This window comes from Haliotis asinina, chromosome 8 (genome assembly GCF_037392515.1).
Source record: "Haliotis asinina isolate JCU_RB_2024 chromosome 8, JCU_Hal_asi_v2, whole genome shotgun sequence".
Classification (NCBI taxonomy): Eukaryota; Metazoa; Mollusca; class Gastropoda; order Lepetellida; family Haliotidae; genus Haliotis; species Haliotis asinina.
In genome coordinates this window covers 63403394-63427505 of record NC_090287.1, presented here as the reverse complement: position 1 = coordinate 63427505, position 24112 = coordinate 63403394, and the positions used below count along the sequence as shown (strand labels likewise).

The window sequence follows — 24112 nt, the reverse complement described above, 5'->3', positions numbered from 1 at the left end:
GCCAAGGTACTGTAAGTCCCCATGGTCCCTGGTATGGTGATCTACTTCCAGTCGTTGGAGATCTATAGTCTGTTTTTATATTGTTTTGTCCAGATAGTGATATTAGTTTTAACTTTCCACACTAGTTTTAAATTGTAACTGTGATATTCTAGTTGTTTTACTGTCCTTTGACGACAGGTTTATTTATGAAATACATATCTTCCATTTCAGTATTAAATGTTTTCGTCACGATATGGCTGAAATATTGCCGAAGAGAAGTTAAATATTAACTCACTGACTCACTCACTGTTCACAAATGAGAATTGTACGTGAGTGAGTTTATTTAACGTCACATCGGCAATATTTCCGCCATATCGTGACAAGAACATTTAACAATGAAAAGGAATACATGTATATTGTAACACCTGTCAACGAAGGACAGTAGAACAACGAGAATATCACAGTCTGAATTAAAACTAGCGTGAAATGTTAAAACTAATATCACTATTCGGACAATACAATATAAAAACAGGCTAAAGATCACCAACAACTGAAGGTAGATGATCATACTAGAGGCCAAGGGGACTTTCAGTACTTCTGCTACATCCATGGTCCCTAGCTGGATTTACACCATTCCCTCAGCTGCTGGCGACTGCATGCAAGATCAGCCACAAATTAAAATAACAGAAATGCTACAGCTAAAAAGAAGGAAGATTAAACTTTGCTTCAAATGTTTTGGGACTTACGTACCCCCTCAATAATTTTACGATACTTCACCCAGCCCCCCCCCCCCCCCCCTTCGAGGATACAGCCACTGACAATCTCAGTTACTAATTTAACTTCCAGTCATAAAATACTTATTTATTTACAAGTCACTCAACAAGTCACTCAAATTCTCTTATAAATGCAATAATTAAATGAGAACTTACGTTACCGAAAAGGTCCTTCATAGTTCTTGATTTGAAATAATTATCCCTTGTAATGGAATATTCCACACAGTCAAGCAAGACATGCTTGATCGTGATTATTTCATCACAAAGGATGCTGAACCTTTCAATAAGTATTCATGAGTATATCTTGTATGGCCAATACGACATCGGCGCATGATGACTCCTTCAAATCTGGACTGACAACCCAAGTAGGTGTAACCAATATACGGTTTTATTTCATGTAAGTTATTTATACCTACTTGTTGTCCCACTTATTCTGCATCAGATCACGGGTGTAGGTTCTAATGCTAACTTTAAAATCCGAGTATGGAATAAAAAGTGGTGTCACAGATCAGCAAGATCAGCCAGTGTATTCCCTGAAATGCCTACGTGGCTGGGTAACCAACAGAAGACAATGTCATATTAGCCAGTAGCAAGATCATTATACATTTCAATAATTTTAATTAAATGTGGATGTGTACAAGACAAAAGTTTAATAGCCTGAAGGCAAGAAAGGGAGTCTGAAAAGATTATATACTGTTTATGTTTAGGGTGTCTTTGAATATATTTAAGAGCTGTTAATATGGCGTTAGCTTCAGCTGTGAAAATAGAGCTGTTGTCTTGTAATCTAGATATTGTTCTGGATCCAATGACAGTGGCATAAGCCACTGCTCCACCGTCCTTGGACCCGTTTGTAAATGAGGATTTATGATTGCTATATTTATGTTTTAATTGATTATATTCTTGTTTATATTGTAATTCATTAATTTCTGATTTTTGAAATGATTCCAAAGTGATCACGAAGTGATCGACAGTACTTCTACTTTTACGGAAACCACGTTCTGTATCTGTTATAAGGTTATCTGTTTCCAAGTACCAAACAAGTCGATTATTTATCATGCGTTCCATGGTCTTGCAAACACAACTAGTTAATGAAATCGGACGATAATGGATGCGTCTGTATGATCACGTCCAGGTTTGGGTATTGATACTACTATGGCATCACGCCATGAAGAAATGTACCTGGAGTCCAAATATTATGAAAATGTATAATAGTGTCTCTAAACAGGATTCTGGTAAGTGCTTCAGGAGTTGATAATATGTATGTTATCAGCTCCTGTAGAAGTGTCATGAGCTTGATCAAGAGCAGTATGGAGTTCATGAATAGAAAACGTTTCATTATAATCTTCCCCATTATCAGAATTGAAATTATTCGCAATATCTGATTTATCGGTAAGTAATTAATCTCCATGTTTAAGATGATGGACAGTAGATTTAGTACGTTTACCTTTAATTTCCTGGACCATGTTCCTTGGACATGGGTGTCCGAGAATGTATTTTGGATTCATAATTTGGGCGTTTGTTCTGTTTAAATGCACGCCGCACTTTAGCCTTTAAAATTTAAATTTATTGAAATTATACACCATAGGATGACGACGGAAATAATGTTCTGCTTTTTTCCTTGCCTTCTTAGCTTCTTTGCAGTCATCATTGAATCATGGTTTTCGAATATGAGGAACTGCAGAGGAATTTGGTATACACTCATCAGCTATGGAATTCAATTCATCAGAAAAGCATTTAATAGCATCAGGAGCGTCAATAAAACGTTCAGTTTTAAGTTTTTCAGCACACAAGGTTTCATATAAAGTCCAGTTAGCCTTTTAAAAATTCCGCCTTGATGACGGAGGAACATCAGAAGGAGTTACAGATTTCAGTATAGTAGGAAAATGGTCACTTCCACAGAGGTCATCGTGGACTGATCATTCGAATTCATTTACTAGGTCTCTATTTGTGAGTGACAAGTCGAGAGCAGAATAGATCCCATGTACCAGGGTGTAAATATGTGTTGGAACCATCATTATAAATGCATAAATCATTGTCAGAAAAAAGGTCCTCCAACAACTTACCTTTAGCGTTTATAGTTACACTACCCCAGAGTGGGTTTTGCCCATTTAAATCTCCCATTATAATACAGGGCCTCGGGAGTTGGTCATACAGAGCTTGAAGATCAGTTTTGGCCAACGTCCAAAACAGCGAAATTTAGAGAGAGCATAGTGTAAACGCTACACGTAGAGTAATTCTCACGGCAACAACCTGCATATTAGTAATAAGTGAGACAGGAATTTGAATAACGTTTTGTCTGACTAGAAAGGATGATCCTCCAGTGGCCCTATCACCCGGAGGGGAAAAACAATGACGAAGTCAAATGTATCTGTCTGTTTTAAATATGTCTCTTGGAGACAGCTCGCTGAAGGTGTAAAATCGTGGACTAATAGCTGTAATTCATGTAAATTAGTCCTCAATCCTCTACGGTTTCACTGTACAATATTATTGGAATAAACTATCTTTTGGGGGGATTTATTGGGGATCTACCCCGCACTCTTTTGGAGGGCGACAAGCTATGTGTCCCAGAATGGACGTTTTCAGAAACGTCCATGTCTTAAAGAGACCCGTATTTATTAAACAGTTGAATTTTATTTTGTGACCCTTTAGGAGCTCTGCCACTTTGTTGTTTTGAAGCATCAGGCTTAGGCTTAGGTTTACTTTTAACAGTTTGTTGACTATCAGCTGTCGATTGAGACTTTGAGTGTGACTGAGATGATGATGATTTGTGATCAGAAGAAGACTTTGATGTACAAGGAAGGGATTCCTCAGTTTGTGATGATATAGCAGGGTACAAAAGCTGTGGAGAGTCGCAATTTACCCAAGTGAAGGTAGTTTGGCATCCTGTGGATGATTTTGTTATTTTAGAGGTAGACTCCGATGATGTGTTTGCAACTGTAGCATAATGTTTTGGAAGATCAGATCTCTTTATCAGTGTTTTTGCCTCAGAAAAGGAGATATTTTGAGTAAACTTTATTCTGTTTATCTCCATTTGCTCTTTCCAAATAGGACACTGTTTAGAAAATAAGGAATGGTCGCCTGAGCATTTGGCGGATTTTTATAATCACTGTCACAATCTTCAGTTGTCTGTGTTTTCTCACCACAGTGAGCACAGACAATGTGCAGGTATTTACACCGTGTCCATATTTCTGGCATTTAAAGCACCTGAACGGGTTGGGGATGTATGTGTCAACATTCAGATTGCAATAGCCGGCCTTGAGTGATCTTGGTGCAGAAGGTAGGGAAAAGGGAAACAGATAAGTGTTGGTTTTGACAGTTTCATTGTTTTGACGAGGTCGAGAATCGTTTCACATAAAGAACACCCTGATCTTTCATTTCAGAGACATGTGGTGACGGGAATGCCGACAAATGTCTTAGTGTTCAACAGGTTTGTTGATTGTAGGTACACTCAATCAAGAGAGCACGAGAACGTAATCTTCTGAAGGGTTGAATTTCAAGGGTGTCCTATCTTCATTCTCAACAACTAGAAAACGTGGCCAATATTCAGTAGGTTTGGTCAGTCTAAGGTCAGCTACAGTGTGATCTTCTTCAAGCAGACGCTTTTTTTGTTTTTGTTTTTTTTGTGTGTGGGAAGAGAGGAGGGGGGGTGTCACCCTTGAAGTTCAAGATCACCCTTGAAATTAAATCCTTTTGCTGTGTCGAAAGGTATCCAATGCATTGCTGGGTATGTAAAGATTTTTTCCAGCAGAAACATTAAAAGGTTAATTATTCCACCAGACTGGCCCAAGTGCCACCGCCTTCTTCTGCTCTAGGCAAGAAGGTGAGACTATTTGAAATTTTGACCTTTTAAAAATCGCCAAGTCTAATAGCATAATAACAAATTTCAAATTGTTTAAAACATTTCAAAATGTAATGCTCAGGGCTTAGCGTGACTAGCCGATTGGTTGAACCGGGCCCATTCAACCTCCCGTCTAGGTGAAGTCAGGGCCGAAGTGGTGTGTTGAGCAATAGGAACACTGGTCCTGCTCCCAGGCCCTCAACCACCAGGATCCCCTACTCCACCGACACAGGGCCGCAAGGCACGGCAAACGGGTTGGTGGACCAAATATCCCACGGGTGTGTGTGTGTCCAATAAAAACATTAGGTTTTCATTTATATTGCGGTGAAAAATATCCTGCTCTCTTAAGTCCTTCTCTTTCCGGTTATTATATTACGTTTACAAATAAAATACTAGTCAGTTAGACCGTATCAACCTACTCTACAGTTGGTCATGTTCCATTAATCATTCTCCCATCATTCCTACTCTCACTAGTCATACAGCAAATGAGGGATTAATTACAACATCAACAGGCATAGACCCTTTGCGCAAAATGGACTGGTCCGCTAATTAGAGAGCTTGAGGTTAGTTTAATCTCTAACACCAAGAATGCCACAGTCTTTGGTAATGTTATTAAGGTAAATTACTTTGAGTTTATATACTGAAGAGCAAAAAAAAACAAAATTCTGCCTTTTTGTCAGGTTCTTAAAAAAGGGGACTATAGCTGTGTCTAATCATTTATTGTACAGAAAACACTGCTAATTTTACAGCTGAAAGTTGTTGTTGACATTGAATTGCAAAAGGTTCAAACTGATCACAGTTAAATGGAGATACCCCTGAACGCGAAAGTGACAGTCTCTTTCGAAGCGCTTGCACACAGGCCGTGCAAAGTAGCCTCACTGAGTTTACATTAGTTATATCCTCACCTGACCCCTCACCAAAGGAGAAGTTGTATTACACCGACACCTCTGAGGATGGTACATGTGACGCCTCGTATATTTTACCAACTGTACACCATCCATATTCCTACTAACGTTGGTCAGATGTTCTAGGCAAGACGCAAGCAACTTATGGCAGCAGAGTGTTCCAGCTGATGTACAACTGCAGAACAAAGAGATCTACGAAACCGACCACAGATGATCCAGGTAAATCGGGGTTTTATTAAAATTAGATAAAATATTAAATAAACATGTAATAAAAATTACATAATTTGTCATTTGTATCCTACTACTAAAAATCGGGTGTAACGTCTTTACAGACGTTACACAATTGTAACAACGTTAACGTTTCGTGTTGTCTTTACCCAGGGATTTGGAGACTGCCGCCTGGAACGCTCTCATGAGAGTATTGTTAATGATGTATGAATGTAACATCTATGTACCTGTATAAATAACATAGTTTTGCCATTTGCCTAAAACAAACTTTAAGATTGAAAGTCTGGGTTGTAAATGTCTGATCGTGAGCTATTCCGAACGCCTTGGCCTGTTGAGACTTTAATCATTTAATGTCGCAGGTCAGGCTGTTTCGTTGCGAAAGTCCAGATGAAATCGGGGCTACTCGGTGACAGCGTGTTGTGTCTACTTCGGATATCTCATGTTAAACGGTGCATTGTTGTGTAGCTTGGAAAGCATGGCAAAACGGACATTTTTCAAGACGATTTACTGCAGATCCTTACATACAGGTGCGCGTTGCTACGTAGCTGTGATTTTGACCGGGACATAAACCTTATTCAGATCACCTTAATTCATCTTATTCACCTCAGCTTTATGGAGTTTACTCCTTTCAGACATCGCCAAAGACCAATGCAGCGTCCCAGTACACCATTCATGCACACATAGTTATGTCTGTATAGACAGAAGCAGAGAAGATCTATTTTACATAAACAGTTATTATTTAATGATGTTACACCAATCGATTTATTCCAATCACGATCTCCGTACACAAGGTTTCAATACAAGTGATGACATTGGTGACTGAGTATTGTGCAAATAAAATACTGTTTGATATAACACTTTGCAAATATGTGTGCAATATAAAAATGAACCCATCGGTGTGCGATATTTGTTTTATTGATATAAGAGATTACTTGATATCAGGTATAACAGTAAGTACAAAATAACATTTGTTGAACATTTTTAGTGATTCATAGGAAAGATGCAAATGTGTGATGATGTCAACATCTGGTATTCCGAAACTTTACTTCATAATACGAAACACAAGATTTTGTCATCAACCAAGAAAGTGTGTAAAAATTGTCATTGCGGAAATATATTCCACTTCGCCTAAAAATACAAAATGGAACTGAAAACCGTATCGATTCGCAAGCTCTTAGAATACTAGTCTGCAAGTTAGGACCTTGTAAGTATCAAATTAGATCATGTAGGGTCCATTATTGTAAACCGTTCGTGCCACATGCATTTGTATTGTAGGAACGAATATCAGACAGATTGTATCAGCCCGAAGTGAGATATTTCTAATATAATACAAATATGAACGAAGCTACAACCTGTCCTAGACTTGACTGTTCTGTCTGGGTCAGACATGAAACAAAAATGGGGGTTGACCCATGCGTCAAAAACTCTAGAGAGTATCGGCCAAGGCAAAAGTCCTTCAAGAGTGATCTCAGCTTAACCCTATTCCGAAATCCGTCTAGAATGATCTCAACCACATACCAAATCCTTCTTGAGTGATCTCAACATAACCTCATCCAAAATTCATCTAGAGTGATCTGAACCTAAACCCATCTCAAATCTCTCAGGAGTGATCTCAACAAAATCTAAACCCAAAACCCTCTTAAGTGATTTCAACCTGAACCCATCCCAGATCTCTCTGCAGTGATCTCAGGGCCAATCCCAAATGCATCTGACGTGATCTCAATCTAATCTCTCCCAAATTCATCATGGGGGATCTTATCCTAAACCCATTACAAATCTCTCCAGAGTGATTTCAACCAAAACCAATCCCAAATCCTTTAAAAGTGACTTCAGCCTGAACCATCCTAAATACTCTTGAATAATGTCATGTTTAATAACCTAACCCAACCCTACATCTCCCAGTCTCCGTTTGCGTTTACCACCTACAACCCTTTATTTTAAGTGACAGAGAGAACAGATTGAATGTTTAAATCTCAGGACTGACAGAACATATCAAGTCAGTTTTGCCTCTTTGTCGATGTTCGAGTGTTTCCATTCTCTGCAGCTGTACATGAACAATGAAATGCTATTAATAAGCTGAGGAAAAGTTTCCAAATACAATACAAACACGAAAAGCAGTGGCATGATATCTTAAGCAGGTTCTGCATAATGCTGCACATTCTGTTTTATTCCAGTCTGTTCAAATCTTTCTTGAACCTGTTTTTCACGTTTACTATGTGCTACACACAGCTCAGTTCTGCTTCTACAATGGCCTTACTATAGAAAAAGACACATATCATTTTCACATCTATACCAGACAAACATGAGCTTAGAAAGATAAAGAAAAGGCTACCGTGACATGTGATATACAAAATAACAATACATGCATTCAAAATATAGTAACGGATTCCTGTCATCCGACAACTATCTCAGCTAATTTCCCTTAATGTGTGCCCAAAGGCTCAGAGGGATCGGTGTAGCTGTACTTGAGTTTCCGGGGCATCATGTAGTAGTCAACCATGGCATCGGAGATCTGTGCACGTCGCTCTTGGTGACCGGAAACCAGGGTCTGAAGGACCTTGATGAGCTCTTGCTTCAGTTCTCCAGTCATCATCTGTCCACGGGTGTACCGCTGTAATGTCAAGGAAACGTCAACACAATATTTGTGACTATTGCGTATAGTAAAGGTGTGTCATATCCTGCAGGAAAGGACAATTGCTTTATCGTAGTCTACAATGGATGCAAAGTGATTGTAAGATGCGATATTGCCATGTAGTAATATTGCAACAATTAAAGTTGGAACAACACAGAAACATGACATCTGTATAATACCACTAGCGAGGCGACAGAGTAAGGGGTCATGTCACACTGTGATACAACTTATTCTATTACCATCTGTACCTAAAGATTGCTGTACTCGCCTGTTCGATGTCTTTCAACTTGGCATCATCATCCAGGAAGAATCTGAGATACTGGTAAGACACATCAATGGAGCAGTCACCGCCATGTTTCTCCTGATCCTCTTTCGTGTCTTGCCCACCTGAAAACGCGTACTTGTTAATCTGTAAAGTAAAACAATTAATTCAAATTAGCTGTACACACATTTCAAAATATGTATCTGTTAATCCATTTGTGCATATAAATACAAACATGTCCGTTAGTAAAACTCACCTTGTCAGCTATCTCCTTTTTCGAGTCAGTGAGGAAGATTGATGACGTAGGGTCGCTGGAGCTCATTTTCCCTTTGGCTCCCTTTAGAGCAGGAAAGAACACGGAGTGAACGAGGGCTGGTTTGTGGCATTTCATCCGGGGCGCTGCGTCACGTGTCATCCGGAAATACGGGTCCTAGGAGTATAGTATCAAAATAATAATGTCTGTGAAAAGGGCACACTCACAATGTTTTGGTGTTAGAACACCTCAGCATCAACGTCATGAAGATATACTATATATACTGATATAAGGCACAGGCCCTTGATTACCTGATCTATGGCACATGGGATGAGGCAAGGAACGTCACTCCTTCCGTTGAAGATCTGTGGGAATGAGGAACTGAAGCTAGGTGCTGCTTGGATGGCCGGGAAACTGATCTGGCCAATACAGTCACTGTCGGTGAAGCCAAATATTCCCTTGGCTTGACTGACCGTCACCAGCTTCTCAACACGACATACATTCTTGTAGAACTCAATGGAACCTCTAGAAAAACAGTAGAATGCTATATTAACCGCTTCTGGAGGCAGAAGAAGTCATGTTTTCACTACGTTGTAAATGTATAGATAAATGTATATATCATAGATGGTATCCCCCTTGAAAAGTCCTTAAACATGAGTTTCCAAACCAAAAGAAACAACACGGAAAAGTGTACCATTGGACCATCATTGGGCCATCATTTTGCCATCACTGGGCCATTGTTAAAAAAACAATCAAAGCTTTGCATATATGATGTACCCAACATATTCCAGATCGCTGAAGATGAAAGTTTTGTCAAGGTCAAAACCACAAGCAATGATGTCTTTGGCGTTCTCATGCGCGAGTCGATGTGCCTCTTCCAGTTCCAGGTCCTTCCACAGGAACTTCTCGTCATCAGTCATCTGGATCACCAAGGGAACGTCGAACGTATCCTGCAGCCACCTGGAATATTATTCATTCAGCTATTTCATTCATCACCCACTTCAACAATATCACTATCGCAATTTACATGTATAAAGTTGTTTAAATACAGCAACACATCACGATTGTGAATGATGTTTCGTAAAGCATTTATAGTTTACCCCACATTATTTTCAACTTTATGTCACCTTAGGGGGCGGTGGGGTGGCCCAGTAGTTTAAGAGTTCGTTTGTCACGCCGAAGACCGAGTTGGAATCCCCAAATGGGTACAACGTGTGTAGCCCATTTCTGGTGTTCCCCGCCGTGATGTTTGAATATTGCTAGAAGCAGCGTGAAACCAAATTCAGTCAGTTAGTCATGTCGCCTTAGAACGAGTGAAGACAATGGTATGCTATCATGGCATGTATTATTGACTCACTTCGTGAAGATGAAGGGTATAAGATGTCCCAGGTGCATGGCCTCTGATGAAGGTCCGCGGCCCGTGTACAGGTAGAAGGGCTGCTTCTTCTCATACATGTCCAGAATCTGCTCCAGCTCTCTGTGTGAGGTACAGAACGTTGTAATGGCACTCCTACTACTACTACTACTACTACTACTACTACTACTACCACTTAGTTCTTTACAGCATCATGTAAGTATAGATAAAATACCTGTGGGAGAAGAATATTTCCCTTGTGAGGAAACGATGTGGTTTCTTCCCAGTGGCACGTTCGATTCTCCTGATGAGGTCCTCCGTTATTCTTACACTGCCAAATTTGTCTGGTGAGATGGAAAATGGTTGTTGTATGTTAATAACAAACATTTTCACAACCACACAGTCGTGAAGTAATAGGTAAGACAACACAATACAGTAACTAGTTAAGTAATAGGTAAGACAACACGATACAGTAACTAGTTAAGTAATAGGTAAGACAACACGATACAGTAACTAGTTAAGTAATAGGTAAGACAACACAATACAGTAACTAGTTAAGTAATAGGTAAGACAACACGATACAGTAACTAGTTAAGTAATAGGTAAGACAACACAATACAGTAACTAGTTAAGTAATAGGTAAGACAACACGATACAGTAACTAGTTAAGTAATAGGTAAGACAACACGATACAGTAACTAGTTACGTAATAGGTAAGACAACACAATACAGTAACTAGTTAAGTACTAGGTAAGACAACAATAAACGATAAACGAATAAAGTCATGTGTAATATCACATTTCGTAAAATTCTAAATAAATTATATATGAATTTGAATGAGTGGATGAAGTGAATAAGCAAAGTTTAGCAAAAGTGAAGCAAAAAAAACAACAACAACAAAAAAATGAAGATTGAGCACATCGGCACACTAACACCGATTACATGATGAGATGGAATATAAACTTTTTACGTGACAATAACTTGATTAATAAGAAATGGGTATACGGTATGGAAACGTAAATGAAAATCAGATGTCAAAGGAGTTAGATGACACATGCCAGGTTGCCAGGCTACGACCCAGATCAAAATAAACTATTTACAATGAAATCATTACGAATATACTATACTGCAGGAAGGAAACACGAAACAAATGACATAATTAACTGAAATCAATACATTATACGCTACATCATGTGGGACCGAAGGATAAACAAGAAATAAAGGCACAACGTAAAGGGAATAATTTTTAGAAGGAAAGCGAAAAATCACCGAATACGTTCTACATTTAGGAAATATACAACCAAAACGTGATACATTAGATTAAAAGAACAGCGGTCCTGCACTTCACCCTTTGTCTGTTAAAGTGACACAAGTGAATTGGTATCTTCATTTCGCGCTCAATGGAAATATATACATTAGCAGCCAATAGGAAATATACATCATCTTACCTTCAGGAACTATTACCTACATATGTAGGGCACATATCATCTTACAATCTTCGAAACTCTTTAAACTTCTCCCTTCCATTAACGAGATTGAAACTTCCCCCATCATCTTTTTTTCCATCTACGATACGAATGCGGAACAATATCCCCATAGAAATAAGACAAATAGATTCTTTAACAGGTTTTAAATTAAACGTAAAATAAGCTCGTCTTTCTTTTACGTCTGGTACAAGGAAATTGAACATTCTTCACGGAAACCTAACGTACAATACAAGTCCGCTAAATTACGATTTATTCAGAATTAATTTAAGATCAGATGCGTCTTGTACTTGTGGTTGTTGTTGTGAAAACTCATGACATTGCCTTTTAGAATGTTCTTTATATACAACGTAGCGTAAAGAATTGTTTGTAAATGTAAAGACTGTCGTTAAACATCGCATACCCATTAATTTACATTTATTGTTGTTTGGTCATGCTACGAATTATTATTTGAACATGTTCATAGATATATTAAGCTAACTGAAAGATGTGTGTAGTTTTTTCTTGTATATATTATTGCCACAAATCCCTGTTGTCAATGTTTTTATATTGTAAACATGACATATGCAACTTCTTGGAGAGGGCGCTACTAAGTTGGATAACTTGTGCCCAATCCATTTCATTTTCGAATAAAATATGTTTAAAGCAATACACGAGGGAATTAATTCCTTAACTTCGCGTATGTTCTTTTTTTTTTTTTTTTAAAAAAAAAAATGATTCAAAGTTTCAGCAAATATTTGATCATGTTCATATTCACGGTATATTGCACCTAATTTCGGGCCGACACCGACACAAAAAAACAACAATTTATTTCAATCAGTTTGAGTGAATTTAACAAATAGTAACTTTGCCTAGGTGACACAGGGGTCCATAAAATATCCTGTGAATAAGAATATCTCATTGTGATTATCAGTTATCAAATTTTACAAACACTTGCTGATCATTCTGTCACATTTCCTAATGTAGACTTTTTAATATATGTATACGGTCTGGAAAGTGTACATGTGTCAAGATCTGGATAAATTACTGGATTATACCACCGTTCAGTTGTTCAATTTAGTCAATATTTACAGAAACAATGGAATTATTTGTATCTATTATATATGTTGAGTTCTGGTAAATGAGAAAGTACGATTCTGATGGAACGTCCCGTTTCAAATCGCCTTTAATTCTCGAGGAATTTAGAAAAAAAAACAATGCGTTTTCTGAACTCGTCTGGATTATCTGACTGAAGCTAGACAGACTTAACATGTAAAGTGCATTATTAAATTTGTCACGGCCCACGTAATAACAGCGATTAGTTCAATAACCGAAACCAAACCCACAGACCTGTGATTTGATAGCTTACCGCGCACGCTAGATCGAGCATACGATTCACACAAACAATACCCAAGGTTCTACAAAAATACCTACATATTGGGATGAGTTATGTGTCCCAATATTTGTCGTCAAATTTTGAAAATATGTATTATAACTGTGTTTCGTTTACTGCGTTTGCATACAACGTTTTCAAGGTTGAATTCTGGCAGGATTTGCGTTCTTCCGCGAAACAGAAAATACTGAAATGTTAAGTGCATCTCCTACCTATGAGTTTGTTGTAGTCCACGCCTTTCTGGGACACGCTCTGGACAGTCCAGGGAGTGACCTCATCCTCCTGGACTTGTGGGTCTTTAGTCTCAGCCATGGCGATTCTCACTTCAACGTTGTCGACCGTACATACACGGGCTGACAAGTTGTCTCTACGCCAGAGTCTGACGCAATGAACACAAGGTACCGTGAAACCAGCCTTTGTAAACACAAAACGAAAGTACAGCGCGTCACTCATTCCCGTCACACAACACCAACACATGAATGTCTGACTTCTTCACAACTCTTCACAAGTCTGTCCATTGATAACATAAATGTTTTTTTCATACCTGCATAGATATATAAATGTGAGTATATAACATTTTATATAATAGGGAATAAAACCGAATATAGCTGAATAAATCTGTCTGTGTCATAACATCACGTTTCTACATTTCATCTTGACAACATCACGTTTAGGTATGATTTCCTTGCTTTTAACTGGTTTAGTCGACACGACCATATATGACATTTTCTGATTGGTGACTTAAATTTATGCGTTTATACCGAGACGCAGATGTCAGTTTTTTCTAGTCCTGCATCTAAATCACACTATTTTTATTTGTTTATTGGTCGTTTATAGCATTCTTATCTGTGTGTTTACGATTAAGATCCCATATTACTAAACCTTCGGACGTAATAAACATTGTAGAAACGATAAATAAACCATTAAACTGAAGTATGGCAGAGGCAACTGAAAGGCAACAAGAGTTACCTACCTTGTTGCTCCACTCCAACTCGTCGGTGCAATGTTTTCCCAGATTAAACAAGATATGCAATAAATGTGTGTGTGTGTGTGTGTGTGTGTATGTAGCTCTCTCTCTCTCTGTGTGTGTGTGAGAGAGAGAGCGTGTGTGTGAGAGAGGGATAGATAAAGATAGAGGGAGAGGGAGAGCGGGGAGATAGACAGAGATAGAGACGGAGTGTGTGAGAGAGGGAGAGACAGATAAAGACAGAGAGAGAGAGAGAGAGAGAGAGGTCGTGAGAGAGGATAGATGAGACAGAGAGAGAGAGAGAGGGAGAAAGACTGTGTGTGTGAGAAAGAGGGAGAGGGAGAGAGGGAGTGTATGTGTGTTTGTGTGAGAGAGACCCAGAATTGGAGACATGGGCGGAAAGAGACAGCATAGGCGGATCTAAAGGAGAGTGCAGGGTTGCGCACCCATCTTTGTGTCCAGAAAGTTTGTTATATGACCATATGACCTTCTCAGTAGTGTGCACCCCTCCTTCTCAAAGGCTGTATCCGGCCCCAGGACAGGCTCTGAATTTGCCATTTGCCCCAATATTTATAAATCTCAGGAGATCCTTATGATGGGGGATGATTATGGGAGTCGCATAATCATTGAGGGAGACTTATACATGTGTCGGCCTTCATGTAGTGAGTGAGTTAAGTGTTACGCCGCTTTTAGCAATATTCCATCATTTTCACATTTGTGAACCCCAGACATGGACTTCAGACATTGTACCCCAGAATCGAACCCGGGACTTTAGCATGACGCTTTAACCACTAGGTTACCACACGGACTCTAACTTGTTCACGACACTGCTACAAAAAGTCATGGGTACAAATCAGCAACCAGGGTCTCTTTCCACGAAACAACCTTCACTAAGATGAACCTTAATCCCCATTGTCATTGCATTACGATTACCTCAATGTCTCACGATTACCTTAGTGCTTCGTGAAAGGAGGCCTTGGTGATACACCAAAGTACAGAACATTCCCTTTCAGAACATTCAAATTCATAAACAAATACACCGAAGTTATACTACACGCTATGTTAAAGAACATGTTAGGAGTGATACCCACGAAAGCATAATTAGATGATTTTAAAAGTAAAACTTTGAATAGGTTTTATGGTAGACATTTGGAGGTGGACATTTCATGCCAAATGTTGTAGGATGCAATTCCTATTTTGACTTGTACCGTACGTTCCCCAGTTAATTCAGGTGAACTGATATGATGTAACATTAATTCATTGGGGCATTTTCTGGTATTCTCCGTGATATTTCTGGAATATTGCTAAAAGAGGCGTATAAATAAAACTCACTCACTTACTATTTTTATGACGGGTGCCACCGGTGGGGCAGAATACGCTCACCTTTTCGCGAACACCTCGTGTCATAACTATTTTATAGTGATTCATAAACACATGCTCTGTCATTGTATGGTGATAGCCTGGCGCATGCACGATTTGTTTTGTTTTGTTTTAGAGATGACCTTTAGTGCACTTGTGGTCATGGACGACTTTAAAGTCAGGTGACCAGTTTGGTTGTCAGTGTGCCCGAAAAAAGTGGTGTGTCTGTGATTTACAGATCTCCCTCATGCAGCCTGGGTGCGGCGTTATACAATAGACATGCTCCAAATGGGCAATAAAACCAAAAGAAAGTAAGCAAACAGTCGTAAATAAACCTCTTCAAATCACATCAATAATGACGTACCACAAATTCTTCTCAGTCAGTGTGCAGTAAGGCCACGCCACAATGTTGCGTGTAGGGGAATGGTGTTTGCTCTTCTATGGCGCCGTGTATGTACTGGGTTGTTCTGACTGTGACTGGGATGTAGGAGACTGGGGTAGGTGCTCAGACACATGTGGCGGAGGGTACCAGACCAGGAACATCACTCTCTGTTGTCAACCTGATGAACCCAGGGCCGACTGTCAACGTAGATGTGATACAGGCAGTCGCCCAGCGGAGAAGCAGAGCTGCAACTTGTTCTGTTACAACGGAGGAGAATTCCTGGCAGGGAAGTGCGGATGCCAAAGTGGATGGTATGGCAAGTGCTGCCAGTTTGGTAAGATCCGTGTGATTTCACTACATTTTCTAGAACGTGCAACTTAAATCAATAGTGCTTTCTTGATTTAAGTATTTAAATGAATCGAGGTAGATATCACCATACAATGACAGAGCATGTGTTTATGAATCACTATAAAATAGTTATGATACGAGGTGTCTCTAAATAAGACACGTAGTTTGAATCTGAAGTCAGTCTCTTTATCCTGGTTGTATTTTTTAAAATTTAGTGTATGAAAATTTCTTTGTTTCCTGGACATTTCCAGTATGTGAACCCTTGATAACGACTCCTAAAGGCAGCTTGAAAACCTAGCGATAAGAGAACTCTTTTCTGTTGGTTAGTATTGTAGCATATGTAACTCCTATATCCAATACTCACAATACAAATGATAGTAACGATAGCGGTTGATTAAGTATCTGATAAGACGATTGTCGTCAGTGATCCATCTGCACCAGTATTTATTGACGTGAAGTACTCAGTGAGACATGTTAGTGTCCGCAGGACTGCCTCGTAGATGGTTACTCTGAACAAAAAAATACATGTGCTGATAAACAATTGTGCCAACTTTTACACGAAGAATTATAACATCCAAGATAAAGAATCTAAAAATAACAGACTGTCGAGGGGGTTGGTGAAAGTGAACGGGCAAAGTGCAGTGTGTAGTCAGTGACAAAGACAACGACAACCGCTTTCTTACCTGTATCAATTTTGTTAACAAGTAATCAGTTTCCTAACATCAACACGCAACCGCCTATAATTTGGGTGATTAAACTGCAATTATTAAACATCATATATGTAGCTAAGCAGGCATTAAATTATATATGTATTCATTGATCAAAAAGGTACGAGAATATTGCAACCAACTGAAATCAATGGCTGACTACTTTTTTGTTAAGCTGCCGACGCTGTTAGATACAAGTGTGAAGAATTGTCAAATGTAACGACCACCGACTACATTGTAAGTATTCTGAAGTTTACATTTGGTGAAATGTTTTCATGCATTATGTCAATAAGAGACTCAATATTGACATGACGTAACCACACAGCTGTGTCATAGCCCGTTCTGCAGAAAGCTGTACCTACAAAATATGTTTCCTGTGGTAGTTAATATCATAAATATATGATAATATTGTGTGATCAGTCATATAAACTGTGGTGTTTTGATCATTCGCATTCCATATTCCGCTTTCAAGTTGTACTTTTACAGTGTTCCCAGAAATTATTGAGAAAATCTTTGTTTTTTTTCTAATGATGCTAAGATTGGAAAAAGGGCTTTCACTATGCACTAAGCATACTAAATAAGGGAGACAACTCTTGAAGACTTAGAAGGCAGCTCATTACGTCAAGGGTTATCCCCCTTGTCTAATCAGACGGCTTCCTGTGTTGACATGGCAGAATTTACAGCAAGAGAGAAAAGAAAGCTCATTCTAGATGATTTTGAAAGGGGTGAGGCTGATGCTAAAGTGTTAGCTTGTAGACATGGTATTCCTCTGTCTGCAGTATACAGAACTTTGAAGAATATTCAAACAGGAACCGGGATAGAGCACAAAGCAGGGGCAGGTCGGTGTAGGAAATTCAGTTTTGTGGATCGCCGAAGACTTGGGCAGATTGTGAGTAGGGGCAAATTGAAAAGTGTTGAGAACATCAGAAATGAAATGATTAGCAGAGGAAGTCCTCAGGTATGCAATGAAACAGTTAGGCAGGAATTACAGAGACTTAATTGGGTGAAAAAACGTGGAATTCCCTCGCCGTTGATGAAAGATGCACAAAAGGAAAAACGTTTAAACTGGTGTCGGGCTCATGAAAATCAAGATTGGGATAATGTTTTCTTTTCGGATGAAAGTTCTGTTTGGCTTTTCCCTAATTGTGTGAAAATTTGGACCAAAGATACTGTCAAACCTATCTACCAGCGACCAAAACATAGCCCGAAGTTTCACATGTGGGGTGGCATATCGGCTCGCGGAGTGACGCCATTGTGTGTTTTCACGGGAAACTTGGCAAAAGAAAGATACGTTGACATTCTAAATGGTCACTTTCTTCCGACAGCACAAACATTGTATGAAGATGATTGGATTTTCCAGCATGATAATAACCCAAAACACACTGCGCGCTACACAAAACAGTGGTTGTCGGGCGAAAATGTTCAAGTTTTAGACTGGCCCAGTTACAGCCCAGACCTAAACCCAATTGAGAATGTGTGGGGAGTCATGAAGGACAGAATAAACCAAAAGGGACTGAGAAATATTGAAGATACGAAGGCCGAGGTGGTCCAATATTGGGATACCCTGTCACACGATTACCTACAAACTTTGATGGGTAGTGTGCCTAGGCGTATTCAGGCATGCATTGCTGAGCGAGGAGGTCTAACAAAGTACTAAAACAAGACTGAGACTGTAAAAGGATGATGTTTTAACATGTTTATGTAAGTAAAACACCAGAAGTTAATAAACGTAATGAGTTACATGACGCAACATGATTCTCAATAATTTCTGGGAATACTATACATGTAACCAATAATACGCGTTTCGTTACTGAGCTGGAAGGCTTGTTTTTGGTGAAGGCAGAATAAAAGGGAACCACGTGTGTGGCCCAACGGACTGAGAAGGTGTTAGTCCTTTTCTTCTACATACACAACATAAACCAGTGCCCTACTCTGTTGGATATTTACATTGGCTTTTTGCAGGATAGTGACCAACAGCAGCTTGACCTTTTGCACGGGCAATTTACTGGATACAGATTTTTTGCGCTGACAGGAAGTGATGATAACCAAAGATGTAGAGTGAGTGTTGTTTTTTTTCTGTAGAGATACTGAGTTGACGTATTATTATGGGATGGGGGCACTCATGAAGGACATGTTCTGTTTCAAACAGTATTACAATATTTTATGAAATATCACCTTTGTTGTAGCTGCTCCGTATGTACATTGAGGGAGAGAGAGGGTCAGCATCTGGGATATGTCTTCATACCTTTAGGTCATCCTTGTGGATGCCAGGGAAAACTGGACATGACATTACTGCACAGATAGGAAACATCAAATTGATATTTTTCGAGGTAATCATAACCAACTATATGTTTCCTGTTGAATTTTTTTGTTCAGTCGATTCATCTCACAGCCCTGTAGTTTTCATCAAATAATGCATTCTTATTCACTATCTACCACATGGCTTTATAAAGATAGGTAACAGAACTGTTGTCTGCAAGTTAATATAAATTCCAGCAACAAATAACAGCGTGTTCTTCGCTTAAAATGGTCTTCGAACGGAAAAGCCTTTTCTGTGTTTTTTGACAGTGCGACTTAATCTATTTATTTCAACTTAAGCCGAATAAGGGGTGTGGCTGGCGGCCAGCAGGAGTAATAGTAACACACATCCAGTCGTCACGAAGTCAATATTTCTCCTGTGCTCAGTCGGTTTGGGAATCAGGACGGACCGTGAGGAGGAGGGTTCGAGCGGCTTTCACAAGAAGTATGTTGAACGTTTGAAGTGTGTAATGTGTAATTATAGACACGCTGACATTCAGACTCAGTTGAGTGACTGAGTTGAGTGTTACGCCGCACTCAGCAATAATCAAGCTATATGGCAGCTGTCTGTAAATAATCGAGTCTGGACCAGACAATCCAGTGATCAACAACATGAGCATCGATCTGTGCCATTGAGAACCGATGACGTGTGTCAACGAAGTCAGCGAGTCTGACCACCCGATCCCGTTAGTCGCCTCTTACGACAAGCATAGTCGCCTTTTATGGCCAAGACCTATTCTACCCCGGACTTCATGGGTCTCAGACTCAATGGTGTATTAGAGCAAGCAAAAGATGAATATATTACTAATATATTTTGAAAAGTACAGTCTGACAAGCACGATAGGTAGCTTGCTCTTTTATTAATGTCCGTGTACAAACACATGTCCAGAATGATCTCACAGTATATCTCCTTGAACGTGGGACGTAATCTAGTCTTAACCGAGGAATGATGATGAGATGGTGAGTAAAACAGGCTGACTAACAGGTTCACAACAATAAAACAAGTGCTGGTGAGAGTTAGTGAGTATTGGTAAGTGTTGATGAGTGTTGGTAAGTGATTGAGGAAATATTTATCGTTACATCGGCAATATTTCATCCATATCATGGAACAATTATTTTTAATATTATAGGTAAATTAGAAATTAGAAAACCTGAAGAAGTACAACTGCTAGTGCATTACAGATATCACTGTAAAACTAGCATCGTATCATACAAACGACATTATTAAAGAGACCAATACACTATAAGCAGGCTATAGACTGTCAACAACTGAAGGTAGATCACCCTACCAGAGATGTAAGTGTTGGTGAGAGTTTGATAAGAACTGACGGGAGATAGTACGTGTTGATGTGTGTCTGTGAGTGTTGGAGAGAGTTGATAGGAACTGGTAAGTGTTGGTTAATGTTGGTGAGAGTTGAAGAGAGTTGATAAGAACTGGCAAGTCTTGGTGGGAGTTGGTGAGTGTTGACGAAGAATGGGGGATGGTAAGTGTTGGTGGGTGTTGGTGAGTGTTGGAGAGAGTTGATAAGAGCTGGTAAGTGTTGGTGAGTGTTGGTGAGTGATGGCGAGGAATAGGAGATGGTAAGTGTTGGTGGGTGTTGGTGAGTGTTGGAGAGAGTTGATAAGAGCTGGTAAGTGTTGGTGGGAGTTGGTGAGTGTTGACGAGGAATGGGGGATGGTAAGTGTTGGTGGGTGTTGGTGAGTGTTGGAGAGAGTTGATAAGAGCTGGTAAGTGTTGGTGGGTGTTGGTGAGTGATGGCGAGGAATAGGGGATGGTAAGTGTTGGTGGGAGTTGGTGAGTGTTGGCGAGGAATCGGGGACGGTACGTGCTGGTAGGTGTTGGTGAGCGTTGGAGAGGAATAGGGGATGGTACGTGTTGGTAGGTGTTGGTGAGTGTTGGTGAGTGATGGTGGGTGTCGGTGAGTGGTGGAGAGAGTTGATAAGAACTGGCAAGTGTTGGTGGATGTTGGTGAGTGTTGGTGAGTGTTGGCGAGGAATGGGGGATGGTAAGTGTTGGTGGGTGTTGGTGAGTGTTGGCGAGGAATTGAGGGGTGGTACGTGTTGGTGGGTGTTGGTGAGTGTTGGAGAGGAATGGGGGATGGTACGTGTTGGTGGGTGTTGGTGAGTGTTGGCGAGGAACGGGGGATGGTACGTGTTGGTGGGTGTTGGTGAGTGTTGGAGAGGAATGGGGGATGGTACGTGTTGGTGGGTGTTGGCGAGGAATGGGGGATGGTACGTGTTGGTGGGTGTTGGTGAGTGTTAGAGAGGAATGGGGATGGGAAGATGGTCAGGTGTGACCACCTATTAACCTGTTAAATTCGTACATGTGTTCCAGTCTATGAATTATTTCACAGGCCTCAAAGTAACAGTATACACAAGCAACAAATATCTCGCTGGCACGAACTCCGGTTTGTATTTACGTGTGCATGGTCGGACAGGATGGAGCGGTGAAAAGAAGCTCTCTGGGTCCTTTGAAAAGAATGATGTTGATACGACTTATATGGACGTTGACGATATAGGACGACTCTATGAAGTGAGGTCTGCATTAACATGTCTTTTAACAATGTTGAAAATAAACTGACCCCTCGAAACTTGATTAGAGATATTTTTGTGTTAAAGATATTGCAGAATACAAATAAATCAGTTTGGTTTAATAGGGCTAATACTTGTTTCTTACATTTCATGAGCATATTTTACACATTTATACACTTAATGCAGGTTAAGTTTACGTTTCACAGAATACGCTCAGATAACAAAGGAGCTTTACCTGGCTGGCATCTGAATAAGGTATAGTGTGTTCAAGCAACGTCATCACAGAGGTCTGTCTACAAAGCCATAACATGACTCAAATAGAGCGTTCAGCACTAACAGAACTTGTTTTAGACTACCCCACTGTTCCTTATTAAGTAAGACAATTGTGAAGCTATTCATGTTCCGTAGTAGGAAGGTTTAGGCTGCAACAAATTGTACTAGCGCTGAAAATGGTTACAATTACTATTTAAAATACGAAACATGAATAAGTAACAAATTAAATGAACACATCAAAACGCTTGCAACATATACATGAAACCATCATCCTGCTATGTGACAATTCCTTCTGATGTCCAGAATGCCAGTCTTAACACCAACAGCTTTACCAGTACCGCAGTATCCCAAGAAAGAGACGCATAGGCCATTTTGTATTTTAAAATTTAAAAAATCTATGTAATTATGTTTGTGTCGAAAAAATCGTTAAAATACGTAACGAAAGTGTTGATAACATGATTGTACACAATTGCACAAGTGAAAAATCGATTTTACTTGAAAATGTTGATTTTGATGAAAATTCTTACAAAGCATCTTGATCGTACTGCCACCGGTGAAAGAGGTTGGTCTCAGCGTCACCATTATTTAAAAGAATCCACTTGGTTGTATAGACATTACCTTCTTCTAAACTGATGTAAAACTTCATTCACTAAAGCCTATTTGTGGACGGGTTATACATGTTTGAAAACACAACTTTGTAACAGATTTCTCGTCTATGCGTTTCTGTTTTGGATAGAGTATATAATGTATTGAATATCATCTCAGTCTGTATGTAATTACAATTCCTGAAGTACAACGTCATCTTTACAAATGTGTAGTTTATAATTATGGAATGTCTATCTGATGACTGGTTCTGTTCAGTGTACACATCTGTCTTGTGAATGATATACACCTATGAATAACCTGTGTGTTGAAGGCCTTATATAATTGTTACTGATAGCCACGATATTTTAATAACCACAAATAACTCACCTGTGGCTTTGGCAACAAGCACCAAACTTTGATGCAAATGGTGTAAATGACTTGTCGTAAGATATACATAGTGTCACTATTCTTAATGTTAACACGAATGATTATGGCAGATATCTGATACTGGTTATTCGATGTCATTGACGTGTGACATTTATCGCGTATCCCTGTGGTTATAGATTCAAATCTATGAAGATTACAGAACACTTGAATTTCAATGCGGCTGTTGGATTGGCGGATCGTACACACGGGAAAAAACTATCAGAGTCAAAAGCGGTAAGTGGTATAAGATAGTCTAAATGTTGACGTTTTGTGAAAAATATGTGCAAGATATTTTTACATTTCTACCCTTTCTGATTGTATCACAGAGTGTTCAAGCATTGGGTATTGTCGCAGTCAAAGGTGCGTTACCTGTGCAGAATGCCTCTCCTCAGATTCAAGATACTTTCATGCACTCAGTTCTTCCAAAAGACAGTGTTATCGTAAGTACTCCAATCAACCGGCAAGGACATTCAGACGAGGTTTATTGTGGTGGCATATTGAGCAGTTTGCATATGGAAATACCATTGTTTCAATTTAACTATCAATCACCATATTCAGATCGATCGCAAAAGGAATGTGGCGTTGCCGCCATGTTTCCTGCCATTGGATCGGAAAAACGAGAATCATGACTCGTCAATGAACCCAACATATCTCCTCTGAGGTGCAGTCCACCGCAAATGTTGTCAACACAAATGGAGCCTGATGTTTTGCGTTATATTCCTCACATGATGGCATAATGCGTAGAAGACACATGTGTTATTCCAAATTTTGGCAAAACAAAAATTTGTCACGCGCCTCTTCACCTGACGTGACAAAATCTCTTTCCATGTAATGATCTGTATATTCCTGAACTTTAGAGGTACAATAGAACGCGCTCTTATATCCTTGAAAACATTTAAGTTTTGACTCATCTCATGCAATACCGTAAATAAACTTCTACTATGTTTATTATATTTAAACTATTGATTTCCCTTTGCATGTATTTGTGACGAAGATTTTCGCCAAACCTTGGTGCCATCATAATTTGACAGGTATTCTTAAAAAATGCCCGCATCACGCACGCATTTCTTGTGGTTATGGCAATTGGTGTCGTCTCCTTTCAATTGTAAAATGAAGGGATAATTTTTGAAAATAATGTAGAAGCTGAGGAAGGAT

General features: G+C 39.4%; 2 protein-coding genes across 2 annotated transcripts in view; one reads left to right on the top strand and one right to left on the bottom strand.

Annotated features, from left to right (window-relative positions):
• Positions 1-6620: 6620 nt before the first annotated feature.
• On the bottom strand, positions 6621-13745 carry LOC137293641 (tryptophan--tRNA ligase, cytoplasmic-like). The gene is made up of 8 exons (XM_067824311.1): positions 13293-13745; positions 10460-10568; positions 10228-10347; positions 9648-9830; positions 9182-9395; positions 8874-9047; positions 8624-8764; positions 6621-8334 (listed from the first exon to the last, which is right to left on the bottom strand). Exons 1-8 carry the CDS (start codon positions 13555-13557, stop codon positions 8146-8148), a joined length of 1395 nt encoding a protein of 464 aa, XP_067680412.1. The 5' UTR covers positions 13558-13745; the 3' UTR covers positions 6621-8145.
• A 2067-nt stretch (positions 13746-15812) lies between these two features.
• The window catches only part of LOC137293888 (uncharacterized), a 57368-nt gene continuing 49068 nt past the window's right edge, over positions 15813-24112 (top strand). Inside the window, exons 1-9 of the mRNA XM_067824672.1 lie at positions 15813-16122; positions 17019-17080; positions 18806-18901; positions 19030-19173; positions 19442-19586; positions 21496-21679; positions 21880-21928; positions 23095-23191; positions 23284-23397. Of these exons, the coding sequence (XP_067680773.1) occupies positions 15813-16122; positions 17019-17080; positions 18806-18901; positions 19030-19173; positions 19442-19586; positions 21496-21679; positions 21880-21928; positions 23095-23191; positions 23284-23397 (1201 nt within the window). The remainder of the gene's footprint in view (positions 16123-17018; positions 17081-18805; positions 18902-19029; positions 19174-19441; positions 19587-21495; positions 21680-21879; positions 21929-23094; positions 23192-23283; positions 23398-24112) is intronic.